Below are 18,475 nucleotides of genomic sequence, written 5' to 3' on the forward strand. Positions count from 1 at the left end.
CCCCACCAGCTTAGACCATTTCTTTGCCAAAGTGACAGCTGTAAATAGACTTTTAGTGTCTGATTTCTACATCCTTCGGTATCTTAACTTATATTTAGCCAAAAAAACTGACACGTTTATCTGATTTGTCGCTATTAATTTCCTGGTTCCCTTTCTATTTTCCTCCTCCTCTTGCAGATTCACTGGGTTATGAACTGCAGTAATAACATTTCCAAACCAATTTTTCCTTTTTGAAAAGCTTTTGATATTTTATTATCACTCCACTAGTGCTGGGGTGCTGATTAGCCCCCTCCTTCCCTACCCTACCCTACCCAGCTCTATAAGTGCATGCAAACAAAAAGCAAGGAGGGGGGGAAAAAAACCCAAACAAACAGAAACAAACCCTCAGCAATAAGTTGACTGATTCTGGCAGCAAGACAAATCTGGCACCACACAGCAGGCAGGCAGGGAGTTGCACTGCTCATCCTTTCGGTTTGTCGGTGTATGGGAATGCTGGACATCCACACACAAGGAGGGATTCGGCCGCAAGCGCTGCTCCTGTGACTGAGCCCTGCTGCTCCCCCCGCTCGGAAGATACAGGTAAAAATAGAGAAATGCTTTACCTAACTGGATTCAGTGAAAATATGAAGCAGTCAGGAGAAGCCTGGGCAGCCTAATCTTATTCCTAGCGGGCAGTGGAAGTAAACCACAGTGCCTGGGCTGAGAGCTCCTGTGCACACAATGCCCTCAGGTACCGTGACTGTTTGTGATCGTTCGTGTTACAGCAAATAAATTGCTACAAGTGCAGTGAAGATTTTTTTTTTTTGGATACACTTTGTTCAAGTTGCCTTTATAAGTATTTATTATTATTATTATTTGTATAGATATACCTCTCTGACAGCAGGCTTTACAGCAACTTTGAACCAGAACAAACAGGCAGCCTGGGTGCCTCCTTTTTAGCCAGACTGTATCTATTCTGTGTTACATGTTTATCTATTACCACCATGCTATGAGCTTATAATTTATTTCACAATGTAATTTATAGTTATATTACAAAAGCATCACTGTACAAACAGCAACTATGTAATATTGATAAAGCATTTAGGAACAGAACATAAATTTAATGGTTCAGATATTATAAAGTATTGATAATCTGCAGGAAAAAAAGTGTCTGTGTGAGCAAGCACAATTTATTATGGCAGAAACATAAACAGAGAATGTCTTTCTCTGTCAAACTTTTGTTAAGAGAACTTGACACCCCAAAATTCTTTTCTCCCCCACAGATGTCAGAAGACAAGACAGACAAGGTAAAAATCAAACCAGCAGAAAGTTTTGAACATGAGAAGCAAAATATTTCTTGGCTGAAGAAAGGTAAGTTTCACTGAGTTATTAGTTACTGGTTTGTGTTCAGAGATATTTCGCATTTATTAATTTATTTTTTGAAAGAAAAATGCAAAAAAATACCCTATAGGCTTAAATATGACCAGAAATTTCTACCATACGAATTCCATCACTTGACTTCTACGCAACGTGCACATACAATTTTTTACGCTGCAGAAAGGCCTAAATTACCAAATTTTAAAGTAACCTGAAAGCTCATTTTACTAATATCCTCACATTCCTGGGAAAATTTTATTTGACCTGAACTGTAAGCCAGTAAGAAGTATGGATCATCATCTTAATTCTGATGAAAAGTTTTCAGTCACTTAAATTGTTACTGAATTAGATTAATATTAATTTGATTTTCTCAAATACAAGTAAAGGTTAAGTCTGAATCTTTGGATTTGGCAGTGTGTTATCTGAGAATAAAGTAGCATCAGTTGTCAGCGGTTTGTATGTATAGAAATATAGAGTCTCAAAAGTGGAGAAGTCATGAAAGACAAGTATGGGGACCTTTCCAGTTTTAAAGGCTGAAAAATAACAGGAGTTGAGTAACTCATTTGCAACAAATACTAGTATTTCAAGTGCTACATTTTGTTTGTTAAACTACTTCAGAAGGAAAAGTCATGAAATTGTGAAGATTTTCATATTGCATATTCCTGTACACATGAAGAGGGAAGTTTCTTAGGATATTTTCTTGGTGAAAAAATAGATTTTCCAAGTTAGGATATGGTTTATTATGTGTTTATCTATGTTTGTTGGTCATAGAAGAATCACTTTATTATATGTTATACAGACAAGTAGCATTCTAATTAAATAGAATTTCAAAGCAGACACTCTCAAGGTGCCCAAGATAGGAATTAAATATTCATAGTGTGGTGCAAATTATGGTTTTTAATTAGAACAGTTATATGCTAATCCTAACAAAAGTATTTTGGAAAGACTCAACAAGTGACCTCATATTTTGAAACATTAACTGTGGGGATATTGGAGAAAAGGCTCATTTTTAGCCACTGTTATGTCATCTGTGAAACGTGCATCACTATTTTAAGCTCATGCAGTTAATTGTACATTAGATATTTTAGCTACAAGGGAGTTTGCAATACAGTAGGCCTGAAATAATGTCCCTGCCTTGCAGCTTTCCTTGTTTATGCAGCGTTTCTGCAGAAATGAAGCAGACCTGATAGACCAAGATGAAGTTTTGCTTGGCTGGACACTCAAAATCCTCTGCTTGCAAGGGGTCAGATAACTTCAATAAAAACTCTGCAAGCAGAAGCTTTGTAGTTTGAGCATCAGAGAGAGAGAGACAGCTGAGTGAGGTCGGGGTCTAAGCCTACAAGATAGCATTGGACTTTACCCTGCAAACAGCAAACATGTAACTGAATTGAGTGTTTATTCCATCACAGGAGATTAGAACACAAGATATTTGCAGTTTACAAAGGGGAAAAAAGGTACAGAGGACTGTGACTGGTCCACGTCTATGAGCAGGGGCTCTCACAGTCCCATATTGTTATTTATCCTCTGCTCCAGACCTGCTCCAGGAGTCAGGTGCCATCCCTGCACATTCCTGAGTTCATTTCACTGAGTGACACTAATTCACAATGGTTTATTTCTCCATTTCCTAAGGAGAGACACCATCCAAAGTTTCTAGATCATTACTAACCTTTGATTGTTCTGTACTTGGAAGAGCTATAATCTTTCAGAAAGAGCCAAGTGTTGACTATTGGTACATCTTTCAATAGTGCCACAGAGAGAATTGGAGCCTTGAGGGTCTTGTACAGCAGCTGAGTCAGGAAATAACAGAACTTGTTTCGTGAGGAAAGCAAATTTTCCTTGAGAATATGGAGATTATTTTATCTAATATTGAAGTTTACTTTTAAAAAAATTTGTTGTTGTTTCTTTGCTTTAAGCACTTCTGTGGTATGCACCGGGTTTTTAGAATATGGTGAAACAAATTGTCTGGAGCAGAAGCTTAACTTCTATGTTTAAATGTTTTAAAAATACCTCATGTATAGATTTCAGGCATTCCAATAAACAACGAATTGTGGAGAACAGACTTGTACTGTTTCCATCAGGCACAGTAAGAAGACTATATGTTCTTTTAGCATCCAGTGTTAAAGAAAAGTTATTTTTATTCATGGCTTTGTATTGATTATTTGTTCCTTCTAAAAGAAACAATCATGAACCACATAGTATCAGAAATAAACAAAAAGATATAGACTAGGCTGTGGCTTTAGTGTCTTTCCTAGACTTTATTTTTTCCTAATGCTTTGCAAAGTAAAAGCTTATGGACTGGTAGTACAGTGGGTCAACACCAAAATAAGGTACTTATCACTTTTTTTGGTTGTTTTTCAACATCATAAACTGCTTAATCAAGGTGGGGTGGGATTTTAATCTGGTTGCCAGTTATTTATCATCTCCTTTTTCTTGGATGAAGATAGGTTGCTTCTGTCTTGAAGCATCTAAAAGCAGAAATCAAAACCTCATTCTGAGGGAAAAGTTCTTCCCCAAAGGAAAAGAGAAACCAAACTAGTGAAAAGTGCAGAAAAACAGTAGTTTGGCAATATAGGATTGTACGGATGAGAGTTAAAGATGATACAGGGGAAAAAATAATGTTGCACAAGTCTACACAGTCTTGGAGAGAAACATGTACATAATCATGGCTCCAGTTTGTATTTTTTTAAGAGGATAATGTCATATTTGCCTTCTCCTGTTGTTTCTTGCTTGTCCTACAAGCCTTTTTTTTTTGTGAAGGATAGTCTACAGGACCTAGCAGATCACAGAATCAAATAATAATCAAAATGTACATGGGGGAGCAGACTGGTAAAAGCGTGCTCTATGTTTGCTTAGAGTTTAAGGAAGTCCTAAAACATCTCTGTACCTCTTGAGGCACTTAGCACTTAAGTCTACATGTAGATAACATGAGAGACTCCCTGGCTTGAAAGTGAGAACAAGGACAGTGAAATGATCACAGTTCTATACCAAGATGTCTCAGGGTAAAGAATATATATATATATATATATATATATGTATATATATATATATACACCAGCAGTGTTTTCTGATAGTATGGAATATTCTTCAGACTGTTATTTCTAAAGATGAGAAACCCTGCATTTTGAGGTTATGCATCAGATCATCACATGTGAATCCACCAGAATCAGTATGAATGAGCACTGAGAAAAGGCAGTTCTGCTTGTCTGACCTTAGCACTGACTGATGAGAACCAACCCAAGGAAAGCCTGGGACACAGGAGCAAAAGCAGACAACGACTCCTATTTTGTGTAGGAGTGGAGGTAGTTATGTCTTCTTGCTTCCTCCCATGAGGGAGAGCTTATTGCTGGAGATGGGAGACAGTTTTGGACAGAGATATAGAGTTTCCCACACCAGTACCTGTAAAACCTCTGGGCAGAAGGGAACGCGAGTTCATTTGCAAAGAAGCAGTTGCAAAGTTATCTGCCACGAGAAACTAGAGCAGGAATCCTCAGTGCATGTGTTAGTCCTACTTATTTGCATTTTGCTCTGAAAAGCAACAAAATAACAGAAATGACAGTGTATAGAATATGAATATGCATGGATAAGAAAAGAACGACCAATGTAACTTGAAGGTAATATTAGAGAAGTGTCCTCTGCAGGGGCTTCTGTCTTCCATGCTTCAAGTCCCTACAAGACTACACAGGCAGATGGTCACAGGAAAACTGGGAAGAGTTTTAAACTAAAAGAGGAGAGATTTAGATGAGATACTAAAAAGAAATTCTTCCCTATGAGGATGGTGAGGCCCTGGAACAAGTTACCTAGAGAAGCTGTGGCTGCCCCATCCTGGAAGTGTCCAAGCCCAGGTTGGACAGGGCTTGGAGCAGCCTGGAATAGTAGAAGGTGTCCCTGCCCATGGACAGGGAGTTGGAACAAGATGACCTTAAAGGACCCTTTCAACTCAAACCACTCCATGATTCTGTGATGAGATATGCAACAAGAAGATCATCACACCCCAAGCAAGAGCATGGGCTCTTAATCAAGCACAGTTACTAGAGGGCCCTGTAAAATCTGGAAGCTACACAAGATATGCCCTTTAGTGGGGTCAAGAACGAGCAATACTCCCAAGGGCTGACTCAGGGATGGTCCCACTTTGCCCAGCACAGCCACAGCCTCTTCCACGTGGACCAGGGGCTCTTTCCACCATGGCAGTGATTTAGTGCCAGATTAGCAGCCATCTGGTGGAAAAGGAGGGAGGTCAAAGCAGAGCTAAATTCACACCAGCCTCAGCATGTGGCTTTTGGAGTTCTTTACAAACAAATCTCTTGGTATCACTTGATGATTACAGCCATATGGATACGTGGGAGCAGGCAGGAGCTTATCTACTGACATAAAGCTATAAAAGGTGACACTGATTTTGCACAGAGACCGCAGTGGTCTGTTCACTATTTCTACGTCCATTGCAAACGCAAGGGAAAATGTGTGAGGGCCTCACACTGCCCTCCCATGGTTTCATCCAAAACTGGCCACGGCAGCCCAGGAACGCAGATCCAACTCATACAGAAATGAAATTTCATTTCAGGATATTTTCACACAAAGCCCTCCTGTTTTATGCTGCCCAGCTGTGTACACAAATGCCCTCCATATATAACTTCCAGTGAAAAGTTAATGAAATGGCTTCCTTGCTCTCCTGCCAAAAATATAACTGAAATTCTAATCTCAAGACTTTCTCCAAAATAGCCCCTTTCTGCACTAAAATTCTCATAAATCAGAAACATTTTTGTCTAAAATAAGCCTGTATTCATTGTCTTGCAAATAGTAAAATGTCTAGCCCCAATTTCTCTAATCCACCGCTCTAGCCAGCGGATTTTTGCTATGGGGTGAAATTCAGCCCTGTGCTGAGGGTCAGTGCAAGGTCAACACTTAAACCATAAAATAGGGCTTAAGTGGTAAATAGAGTCTCTGTTCAGGATTATATTTCACCCCTTAAAAGGACTACATTTCATATGAAAAGGGAGATTTACTCATATCATAGACCTGCCTGTAGTGACATTATTCAAATAACACTTTATTCCAATATTAATCCCATTGGGTGAGATTGGGCCACATTTCTAAGAGTAGTACATCCCAGCAGACTATTCCTGATTGTACCACACCTAAACATCCCACAGCCTGGCCCTGGGGTTGTATTCCTGGGGGTAAGAGCAAAAGCTTTCTACATGGCAGCACTCAAAAATGCCTTTTCCCTGGAACACACCTCTCTTTGTTACCCAGGGGCTTTGAGAGACTTTTACAAGCAGTGATAAAGCAGGAAGGATGACATAACACCATGAGACTGGTTTTGCAGAAGGAAAGTTGTCCTGGAGACACTCAGGGATTTTCCTAATTCTTTCACCACCTTCCAGTTTTATACCTGGTTTGTGGGGGCTGGAATAAAAGTACAAGGCTTGTACCTCTCAAGGCTGAGACTATTCACAGTAGAGTGTTTTGATCTGACTTTCATCCCTGTGTTTAGGGAGCTAAATGACATTTTTAGAATTTCTTTTTTAAAGTCTCAGAAGTCAGTGAATGCAATTTTACATACACGCTTGGACACTTGTTTCCTGAATCTTGCTGACTTGGGTCCAGAAGCTTTTTTCACTCTCTTCTTTCAGCCTGAATTAAGTCATTGCATTGAAAAGCTTTATAGGAGACTGATAGCAAAGAAAGACTTCTCAGTTTCATGTAACAGAAAATGCCAAATGCTTCTAAGATGAATGCTGTAATCCAAGCAGACTGTTTCCAGATAAGAACACCACACACATACAGAAGAAAAAGCACATTTAAAAACTGATGACAAGGATCCCAGGGGGCTCAAATTCCTGGAAGATGCCTTGTCAGCTTCAGGACTATGACCAAATGAATTAATGAAGACAACTCTTGCTTTAAGTTGTAAACCAGCAGATTTAAAGACTCTTCCAATGGCAAGGGAGTATATGAAATCCGCAATGGTCCCAAATCACCACTTCTAATTACAGTGTTATAAACTGAGGGGTCCTTGATCTTTGAGCTGGTAGATCCTTGGAGATGTAAGACTTTGGATGTACAGTAAGATAGAGATACTTCTCTGGCTCATAGGGTTAAGTTTAAAGTCACACTCCTATACTGGATATTGATTGCAAAAATATAAGTGAAGGTTTATTTAGGTTTGATGGCCTTAAGTAAATTTGTTCAACAAAGGAAAATTCTATTTCATTCAACTGCCAATTCTGGGGAAGACCTTAAGATATTGTTTCATTCACTCCTGGAAGTTTTCCAGACCAATTCTATTCTTTGCTGTACTTGGGCAAAATATTCAGAATTTTGCTCTCAGTGGTATAAGTAGAGCAAAACATAAAATAACCATACAGACACTCCCTAGTTGTTGAGTTTCTCGGCAATATAGATGTTAAAGCAGAATCCACATATCCAAGGGCCTCAATAGCACTTCCTATTTAAGATGGCAAATTGGTGCATGGAAAATCTTAGCCTAAGGGTCAGTGTCAAAGCAATGAGTAATTCCAGTAAAGCAACAGAGCTGCACTGGCTTGCAAAAGATTTGATCTGTCCCAGTATGTTTAAGACAGATCCCTCTAATCATCTTAGAGCATCATTGCAGCAGGAGGAATGAAACCATGTCTCATTTTACCGCTTCAAGCCATAGAGGGAAGGGTCAAATGCCAAACTGGTCTCCTAGATCTAAGGCACTACAAGCCAGAAAGATGCCTGTACTAAACAGAATTTAGTAACCTGATAAAGAAAATACAGAATAAAAGCACTAAATATTTTAGAAGCTTCATAATTTGTAGCATCTGTTTGTGTGACTGCTCTCTGTCAGGATTGTTGTTGGCCTTAGATTCAATACATGTACCACACTCACAAGAGTGGGTTGTTTCTCTTCAAGGTAAAAGTGAAGCCCAGTGTTGCTTTCTTTGGTCAACTTTTTTTCCTGAAAGCTCAAAAATTAATTATTATTTGTATTCCTTCTCATCTGGAGTAGTAACACAAATGAACTGAGTGATCTTTAAGGTCCCTTCCAATGCATTCTATGATTGTAACACACTGCTAAGCACAGGCAGCGAGGGATTTGAGACTTGTTCGTGCCCAGTCCACCAGCAGGGATCTCACCACCCTCAGGTAGGTGGAAGGGACTAGAGCATCTCCTCCTACACAGCCTCAGGAGCAGTGACTGATGAAGGAGCCCAATGCAGGTGGAGCAGCCCTAAGTAAATTTGACTGGTCCTTCTCCCTATTCCTTCCAGTGTTTCTCCTACTTTAATTCCTTGTTTCCTCACCTCTCCCATCAGCTTGGTGCTCCCAGTTACCTGATCCTCTGCATGTACTGTACAGAAATTGAATCTGTGAGTCTGGTGCCTGCCGGGCAGAAGGGGATATACAAAAATTAGGTTGTGAAGCCCTCAGTGTCAGCTGAGTTCCTGAATAACTCTTACTACTACTGAGATTCATCTCTTCAAAGAGAATTGCACAAGGCCTCTTTACCACCTAAGTGATATTTAAGTGCTACAGTGATCTTTGTTATCCTCCTAAACTAAATTAATTTTTATTTTGTAGGAGTCAAACAGTCTCTTAGGGTCTCTTGATTATATAGTCTCATTCTAATTTCAGTCTTTAATCTGAATAAACACGTTAGAAAAACACAGACACAATTAACTTAATCATAAATTCAGATGGATTGTTTATTATCTGTCTACTTAATGTGCTTATGATTGCAGCAGTTAAACATGATAATGTTTTCTTCTCTCACACGTAAATGAATATACACAGCACAGAAACATGCACAGGAAGAAAAACTTGTGCCTGAATATGTCAGCAGACTCCAGAGATAGAGGAAGAGATGCACCTCTCACTGCTGTGCTCTACAGAAAAACAAACATTGCCACAATAGTGTTGAGGCATCAAAGAACTGATTACTGACAGATTATGTTCTCCTTGCTGAAATATGTCTACAAACAGTTTCAAAAGAAAGAAGATGCTACTGCAGCAGAGATGCAGATGGGAACATTATTTGGCTTATGTCGTGACACCTGGAATTTAAAAGGAGTGTAGATTTTGGGTCAATAAGACCACTTGAGTTCTTCAGAGTAAAATACAGATCAAATCAGTATCTTTCAACTGAAGAAAACTCAGATATCAGAATTAGGGAAGATTTTTTTTCTGTGTGATCCTTGTCAGGATAGTTGTCTTAAAAAGAAGTTAAGCACTTTTAACATCAAGTTGTTTTGTTACTCACCCAGGGCAACTAACACAAGTGCCAAAACACTATCATGTATCCACAAATACTTAGATGCCAAAATTAAAGTTGGAATATGATTCTTCCTGTTCTAATAGCACATTGAATGTGAATAATTATTTCAAGCATGTGTTCAAGTTAAATTAGTGATTATTACTGGGATAGACTTTTCTCTATCATTAGACTAATTTTTTAATGGTCACAGAGTATATCATGATAAAGTTATATTTGACTTTAGAGTGTTCAAGTTTTAACTAAGTTTAAAACACACTACACTTTTCCTTTCCAAACAAGAACTGCTGAAAAGTGTCTACTTTGATAGTACATGGGCAAAGGGAAAGAAAGAGGAAGATAAAAGAACAGAAACTCAAAAGTCAATTCAAATATCTTCAGTGTCATTTTCTCAACTATTTCCCTTATTTATAAAAACTAAGAAAAACATAAAATTCTATTATAAACTCCTTTTTTCCTGATTAAAAGAAAAAATTGTATGTTATTGGAATTTTAAGTCTCTGAAATCCATGCTTCTGTTCCAAGAGTAGGCAAAACAATAGAAGACATGGTGAGAAGCAGGGGAAGAAAGCCAAAAGAATCATAGGAAAAAGCAATTATGGCACCTGGTAGTCATTCTGGCTGGATGACGTAGTGACCAAATTTATTGTCAGCAGATATTTTAAGTGCTTACTATTTAAAAAAATACTATTGCTATTATAAAACAAGCCATATAAAAATGTAGCATAAAGGATTTGAAATATATCCAATTCAGCTTCCAGCTAAGCAATGATTTTTTTTCTAGTTAATTTATGATTTAAATAAATAAACAGCCTACTAGCTTCAGCAAGGTAATCACTTCACTCACACTCTTGGTTCCTGACTTTATGATCAGTCCTGTTCCATTAGAGGTGGTAATCACCGAGCAAAGAAATTCCAAACAGCAGTGGAAGCTTCACCAGCTCTGATTTGGAGGGAATCACCAAGAGTTGTAGAAGGATAGTAGAGTCCCCGTGCCTTAAATTTTTTTCATAAAAAAATAAATAAAATATAAAACTAAGCAGTGGTTTTTACAGTATGACACAGCAGTATTACTTGCATTAGGCCAATTTACCACTTATGATAGCAGTAATAGCACTAAAAGCCAATAAAAGCGGTCTGTTCGTTCAGAGATTGGCTTTTATGGCTTATTCTAAATATTATCAAGTGAATCAAAAGCTGTCATTATAGTGTCTAAAAAGCCTTCGTACCTTGTAAGCAAACAGTGTGACTTTGACAAATAATCATTAATATGCCTGTGTGAGACCAGGCCTAGAAGAGAAAGAAAAAGGAAAACCCAATATTTCACTTTACATAAATCATTAAGATCATTTCAGTTAAATTTCACACAAAATAAAACAGATTTATATGTAAAACGCCATAGTTTTCCCAAGTTGGTGTTTTGGTTTTTTTTTTTTAAAATCTCTGAACATTTTCAAAAAACAAAAAACTTATCTGATAACTGAGAATGGATGATTGAACTGTAATGATGTATCCCCATCAGCTTTGGGAAAATATACGGTGCACATGTCTAGTAGTGCCCTTTGGGCCACATCTAACCTACCCTTCCCTTGGCTCCCATCCTGCCTGCCAGACATGGCTTCTCCCTTCCCTCCTGCTCCATAGCCTGAAGAATCTTGCAGGTGTGTTAGCAAGGTCACATCTCCCACAGCCAGGTATCCCTGTTGGCTCCTTAGTGCCCTTGTTTGTTTTGGAGCCCCTTGGGTAGGCATTAGCCCCTGGGCTAGCTGGAGACAAGGTAAGAAGATGGCCAAGGTGGAAACACAGCAGGAGCTTCAGGACACCACGTGGGATGGGATGTCACACGTGGAAAGGGTGGGCACAACACCCTTTCAGGGTGCAGGTACTGAAAAGGTTGGTACAACAATTTGACTATGTAGTAAAGGCTTTTCTCAATTAGAGAATTTGGACTGATGAAACATTAACTAGACTGACAACAAAATCTTAGCTACACAACACTGTGTGCCCCTTCTGCCCATAAAGAGGTTTTTCAGTGCAATGTCAGCAAGACCAGGACATGCAACCATGGCAAGAGCCTGGGACAAGTTGAGCACCCTGGGCCAGGCCTGGTCCCCTGACAAGTGACCTTGACTACAAGCCTTGGGCAGTTGGCTCAAGCATTCCTGCTCCCCCAGCTAGTGCTATGTCTCCAGGAGTTTCTTTGCCCGTTCTATTTGCAGTTTTGGGCCCCCCCTGGAATGGCAGGGCAGCGTGCCTGCAGTTGACCGCGTTATGTGATATGTTGTACAGCTGCACGGAGTGCATGGACCAGCAGGAACATGTGGTCTGCACTGCCAGGGGAATTATCCCCCCCAACACAGCCTTTTAAGGGCCACGTGTGTTTAGCAGGCAATTTATGTGAGCAGAAAACCAACAGACCTCCTGCTCCAAGCTTGTGATTTCTTTGGCTGGCTTTTTCTCCCCCTAAAGAAACACTACATTAACAGCGAGGTAGGAAGACCCCAGGTAAAAACTGATGCACCAGGTTTCGCCTAAAGTACCTTAAAGCATGGTAGGAAACCTGTTAGGATTTACTATGTGCTTGTGTTTATCTAAGAAATGGGGCAGTCAGTTCTCTAAGCCTACACCAAGTAGAGTTGCTTCCCTTAAAATACTCCCACTGAATTATGGGTTTGATTATTTCAGCATCAGGAAGGAATGAGTAGGTGAGAGCTGTTTATCTACTTAGAATCATAGATTACTTTGGGATGGAAGGGACCTTAAAAAGATCATCTTGTTCCAACTCCCTGCCGTGGGCAGGGACACCTTTCATTACACCAGGTTTCTCCATCCAACTTACAAGAATAAAAGGACTTTGGTCCCTTTATTTGGTCCCTCCTCTTTCAGGCAGAGTTCAGCAACTACAAAGGTCCCTCCCAGACCCAGGACACAAATTGAACATCTGCCCAGGCATAGCTGGCTCAACAGCTGGTCCAGCCATCAAGACCTAGAGAACATAAGCTGCTCACTGAAATTAATAATATCAATGTTCCTCTTCTGTTCCCCCTAACAGTACTTTGCAGTGCTGACTTCAGTCCCCAGCTTTCCTATAAAGTGGTAGAAAAAGGTTTTGTCACTCAAAGATTTGAGTGGTTTGGTCTGTTTGATTTTCAGGTCACAGGTCTGCAATGTATGATTTCATCACATACAGTTTTCCTGTATTATTTTTTCCCAAGGGTTCAATCCCCCTATACTTTAGCTCCACCTTCATCTCTGTTACACTCAAGGGGGTTTTTTATTGCTGAAGAAAATCCGAGCACAGGACTCTACAGGTTGCTGTGCAACCTGAAACAACCTATGCAAATGCTGGCCTAAAGCAAACATCAGATATGATTCTTTAGACCAGGATTTCAAGAGCAAAGTCACCAGGATTGCCTGAAGTTCTTAGGCTTATTCTTGGGCCTGTTGCTGAACCTGCTTCTGACAGAATAGGAAGATGAAGAATTAGAGGCCACATCTTGGCTATAGTGTTGCCCTGTTTCTAATTGCTGGTGTAGCCAAGAAACTGGATCCTTCCTTCCACTTGAGACCACCTGAAGAAATACATTCCTCCCCCCCAAACTTTTCCCAAGAGCCCAAAACTTGGCTTTAATATAATACATATTTTCCATTTTTCCTCCTCTAATGAGATGCATTGATATTTTCACCTGCATGTTCTGTATTTTGTTAATGGGAAATGTTTCAAACACTGTGTGGTAATGGGATATGGGATTATATATTCATTAATCTCAAGAGCACTGTGTGGACCATACCAGTAAGTTACAAGCAAACTGGCAGCACAAGGCTTGAGTTCTGGCAGGAGATCTCTTCCAAACCTGCCTGTTAGGCTGCATTTGGCTCTGCTCTAAAACTTTATGCTGAGCTGTAGCTGCTTGGGTCAACTGTGCTACAAAAACTGCACAAGTGCTGTGCTGTGTCAAAAACACAGTGACTTGGTGGCCAAGGAGATGCACTTTGAGCAGCTGACCATTATGGTTTGTTGCATAATATAGAAAACCTTGTTAGATCCAGAGAGAATGGCAAAAAAAAAAAAAAGTGTTAGTCATAGTGTGCTTCCATCAACAGAAAAACAGCTCTTTCCGCTCATAGAGATTGTATTTATATTCAGTGATGTCTAAATCTATCTGTATGTGAGTTTACCTCAGTAAGATACAGTCAAATACATCCTCACCTTCTCTTCTGCCACAGTAGGTCAGCCTAGAGCTTCCCATGTGGTGGCTTTTACTGAAATGAAAGGCATTTTTTGCACAACTGAAAGACTGTCACTTGAAGATGAAAAAGCCTGTTTTACCCCCCTGAGGGAAAGTTGGAGAAAGTTTCATGGGTTTGCCCTTTGTAATATTCAGGTTTGTCTGCAGCAAGAAGAGGAAATAAAAACTAATGGAAAGAGACATTTCTTCTTGGATCAAAGCTGAATTCTTCCAAGAATGCATTCCCAGACTGTACTCAGGAAAAACAGTTGTGAGGTCAAATGATTCACAACATCCAGCTCTGCTCAGGCACTGTATTTTCCCTTATCTGGTAAAAAACAACTGACAAATTTTCAGTTTTCTTTTGAGGTCTCAAATACTTTTCAGCCATTAAGCACTAACACTATTTGCTCCATGAAGATGATTAATAGGAGTGGAGGTGAAGCAATTACTTAGAAGTGTGATTACTTTAGGTATAGGTAATTCTTAGATATACTAAATATCTGAGAACCTTGACTGCAATTGCCAGTGCCCAGCACTTCTTAATAAAGATGAGCTCTGCATATTTCCAAGAAATAAACAGAAATAACTTTAGCACCCAAAATTAATAGCTGTAGATGATGTAAAAACCACAAAGGACGGACATTGCTTTTACTGAGAGAAAGGAGCCCTTAATAAAAAAGCCAGTACTGAATTGTTAGAAATTGTTACAATCAGGGAATTGGCATTCCCTGATTCTCAGCTTCATATTCTAATATTTGTGCCAACACCTACTTTTCTGGCCTGTATTTGTGCAATACCAGCCTGTCCAAAATCTTTCAGTTGATTTTATGAGCTCTGAATTGGAGCCATAGAATTGGTTTTAAAACTAAGCTTTCCCTCCAGAATATAAACGTTTTTGAGACAGCACAGGCTACCAGCCTTATACATAAGTTTTAAGAGGTCTCTCTCCAGGGATGGTCACCGTGACCTCCTTTTTCCATTACTGTTCCACTGGAATGTGGGTTTTGGGTAAAATTAGAAAGATAGACTAGTCATTCATTATCCAGGTACAACACAGGAGCTGACAAGGATTATGCCTTGAAATGTATGTAAAGTTACCCTAAAGTTACTCAGGCAGTGATTTTCAACTCTTTTCTTTATCTACATTGTCCATATTGTACATCACAAAATCCTTATTTTCTCTGTGGTGAAGACTACCCAAACTACAGCTGGATAAAGAGTCTATTTGCTTTGTCTAAACAGTGCAAGCTCTCCCATATTCAATGACTACTGGAATTATTATGTGATCTTTTCAGCTTCTAATGCATATTAATTTGTAATATACAAAACCATTCAATAAATAATTGTGCAGACTGAATAAAAAAGCAATTTAAACTTTCCCCCACCCCCAACTGGAGACACTTTTTACAAATAGTTCTTTTAAGTAGTCTTAATAGTATCTCTTTAATATTGCCATTAAAATTCACCAGAGTTCAAGAGCAGAGCAAATTTACATCTGTTAAAATAATGGAATTGACACTGATATTACATCATTGCTATTTTAAATACTCATTCTTCATAATTCCAACCTACTTGCTTTAAGTTACAAATAAAGGGCTTGTTCCTATTTCAAAGTCAATGGCAAAACTCCCTTTGGCTTTTAGGGAGCAGCACCTAGATTTAGACACAGGGGTCTCTGGTGATATGTGCTGGGGCGTGACTGTGTTACTGAGGATGGTTCTATGAGCCCCAGTCAGAGAGGATAATTGTACTGGGCTAGTCTGCTCCCCAAAACCACAAAACTCTACAGATTACTCTGAATTCCAGGGTAGTTACAGTTCTTTTGCTTATTTTCACAAGAAAGCAACATTTTTCTATAGGTGGGTTTTTTTGCCATTTTAGTGCAATTTTGTGGTTTTCCTTTCTTAAGTTTTTGGGAGAGACTGTTTGAAAAGGAGCATAATGACAACCCTCACAAATTCACCTTCTCTTGGGAGAACATTAGAACTTTCACTGAAATTACGTAAGTGTTCTTTGAACAATTCAAACTGAACCTAAAGGAATTAAAAATATACACCACAAACATCTGGAAAGCCACCTAGAAGGTGAATCAATGTGGCCCTCTCCATGATGACAGCAGAAAATGAAACAAGAATTTTTAAGAAACATAAAGAATAAAGGTTATGACTAAGACTATTTAAAACTGGAGAAAAATATGTTTTTCATTATCCATTTAGCACTCAAGTGAGCACAGTTTTGTACCTGACAGTTCTCTAGGTTGCTTATTGTGTTCTTCAGAAAAAAATAAATCTGTGTCCACACTGCAGCTTATCATCTCAAGTTTTCAGGGACAGAAACACTTCACCTGTATCTGCACTGAGCATTTAGTTTGACAGATTCCTGGCCAAGATAGAAATCACCAGTCACTACAGTAACTATGTACTAATGCACTACTGAAATATGTTGAACATTTACTGGACAATAACCACCAGCTGAGTCTTAACCATAATTTTGCACTGCAGTAGTGGGCCTGTTACATGTTATCTGGGAACCAGAGAACTTTATTAGCACTGTCATAAAAGCTAAAGCAGAATCAACCCCTTGTTCTAATGTCCCTGACACTGCCCAGTATAAATAAAATTTCCATTGAGCCTTAGCATATTTAGATCCTAACTGAAATGGCAATTGCCTTGGGTGTCCTTAAGAGTAATTTGATTTAAAAGAAAACCACACAAGAGAACAAAATGTGACCCTTTACTGTGAAGCATAAATAAGCTGCTCCACCAAGACCAGGAGGAAATAGATTATTGCAGAAATACCAAGTTTTGAAGAACCTGCAGTGCTGACTGCTTTACTCTACTTGGAATTACTTACTCCATTATAAAACTTTCCACTTTCACAACGGGACACCTGCCCTTATGCTGATTTGTGGGAGGAATAAAATGTAGCTTTAATGGTAGGGAAATATTTTCCAAGCAAGGATGATTAGGCAATGCTCTGCCTCAGGAAGTGTTTCAGGCACTGTCACTTGATGATGTTTAAGAAGAAATGAAAGGGAAAACACCTAAGGGTTTAGCCCACAGAGATTTTTATGTCATGCAGACTGGGACTGCTGAACTAGGAGGTCCTTTGCAGACAAATAACCTCTAATTCTTTTCGGCACCATTCCTTGGCTTTAAAATATACCATCTTCCCCCACACCAGGGGCTCTAACACGACATGATGTCTGGTGAAACCCAGCCTTCAGGATAGCCCTTAATCACACAGCAAACCAGTGAAGTGCAAATTAAATAAGTTAAAAATATGGCTTTTGTAAGATATTTACTTTCTTGTGGCTTTCCAACCATAATAACAGGAGGAACCATCATACACCTTACATGGAGGACCAGTTGTTGTCACAAGTGTTCATCACTGTGGGAAGGAGGAATATTCAAATACGTCTATCCTTATCTAATTAAGCATGTATTATAGAGACTATTTTTATATTATAAATGTGCAGTCTAGATTCTTCATTCCATCACTATTCTTCTCTTCCAACACTAAAACCTGCTTATCTGAGAGACTCTGCGTAGCTGCAAAAAGTTTTCATTGGAAGAAATATGTTCTCATGTCATCTATTTTTGGCTTTCCATGCCGTGACAACAGAGGCTGGCCCGGTGTTTCTATATATGAGCACTTCCCAGGTAGCAGAAGAGCTGCCGCAGATTGCCTGGCACCTGCTCGAGGATGAGGTGAACAGAAAGCAAAGCAAAAGTATTTTTATTTCATCAAGAACATTTATGGCCAAGCCATATTTGCAGAAGATAAAAACTGAGGAAAGCATAAACCGATGGGGAATGTAATCTTTTAATATTTTGGGAGCACGAAATGGTAAAATCAGAGTTCTGAACTAGAACAGGTTTAAGAGGGAGCAGAGCAAACATAGCAGGTGCTGGGGGGAAATATTCTTTTCAGGATAAGTATTTCCAAGACCTGGTAGTTACATTTGGTAAGTTCTAATCTTCTTTTAACAAAATAACTTCTGAAAAGGGAATATAAAATATATGGAACATGAGTGTCAATAGAAACATATTGCAAGTATGATACATCACCAACAAGCCTATGGCTGCCGAGTTAGGAAAAAACCTGATGTACTCAGAAGCATTGTCTTTTGCTTTCTAATATAATTGTGAAAGATCTGATTTTTTTTTTAATAGAGCAGCTATTAAGAGAAACTAATTATGATTTTATTTTTAAGGGCCTGGATTTTCTCTTACATGTATCATTCTAACTCAGGAGTAAGGCCATTTGAGCAAACGAGATGAGGTTGGTGTGAACGAGTTTAAATGATCAGACAAAGGCCTCGAGATATTTATGGATGGAATGAGTCATTCCTGTTCTGGTTGGATGATTATATCAGTGGAGAATTAGTCTATCATCATGCAGGGCCTGAGCCTCCTTTCTCTTATATCAGCATCCATCAGGAAATATTCTGTGGTATTTCAGTAGTCTAAAACCAACAAGACGGTAGAACTGAGCCCACAGCCCCACAGTTCTGTCCCATTTAAATCAATAGATCATCTGGTCTTTTTTCCTTAGTCTGTTTACCTAAACTAACTTACATGGAAGTTTTAGTAAGACTTATTTCTCATTTAAAGTGTGAAGTAACTGT

General features: G+C 39.0%; 1 protein-coding gene across 1 annotated transcript in view; it reads left to right on the forward strand.

Moving 5' to 3' along the window:
* The first annotated feature begins 517 nt into the window (after positions 1-517).
* The window catches only part of MDFIC2 (MyoD family inhibitor domain containing 2), a 42,986-nt gene continuing 25,028 nt past the window's right edge, over positions 518-18,475 (forward strand). The window contains exons 1-3 of the mRNA XM_025894680.1: positions 518-579; positions 1,263-1,350; positions 9,204-9,222. Of these exons, the coding sequence (XP_025750465.1) occupies positions 1,263-1,350; positions 9,204-9,222 (107 nt within the window). The 5' untranslated portion in view covers positions 518-579. The remainder of the gene's footprint in view (positions 580-1,262; positions 1,351-9,203; positions 9,223-18,475) is intronic.

This window comes from Manacus vitellinus, unplaced genomic scaffold, assembly GCF_001715985.3.
Source record: "Manacus vitellinus isolate BGI_N305 unplaced genomic scaffold, ASM171598v3 scaffold_14_pilon, whole genome shotgun sequence".
NCBI lineage: Eukaryota > Metazoa > Chordata > Aves > Passeriformes > Pipridae > Manacus > Manacus vitellinus.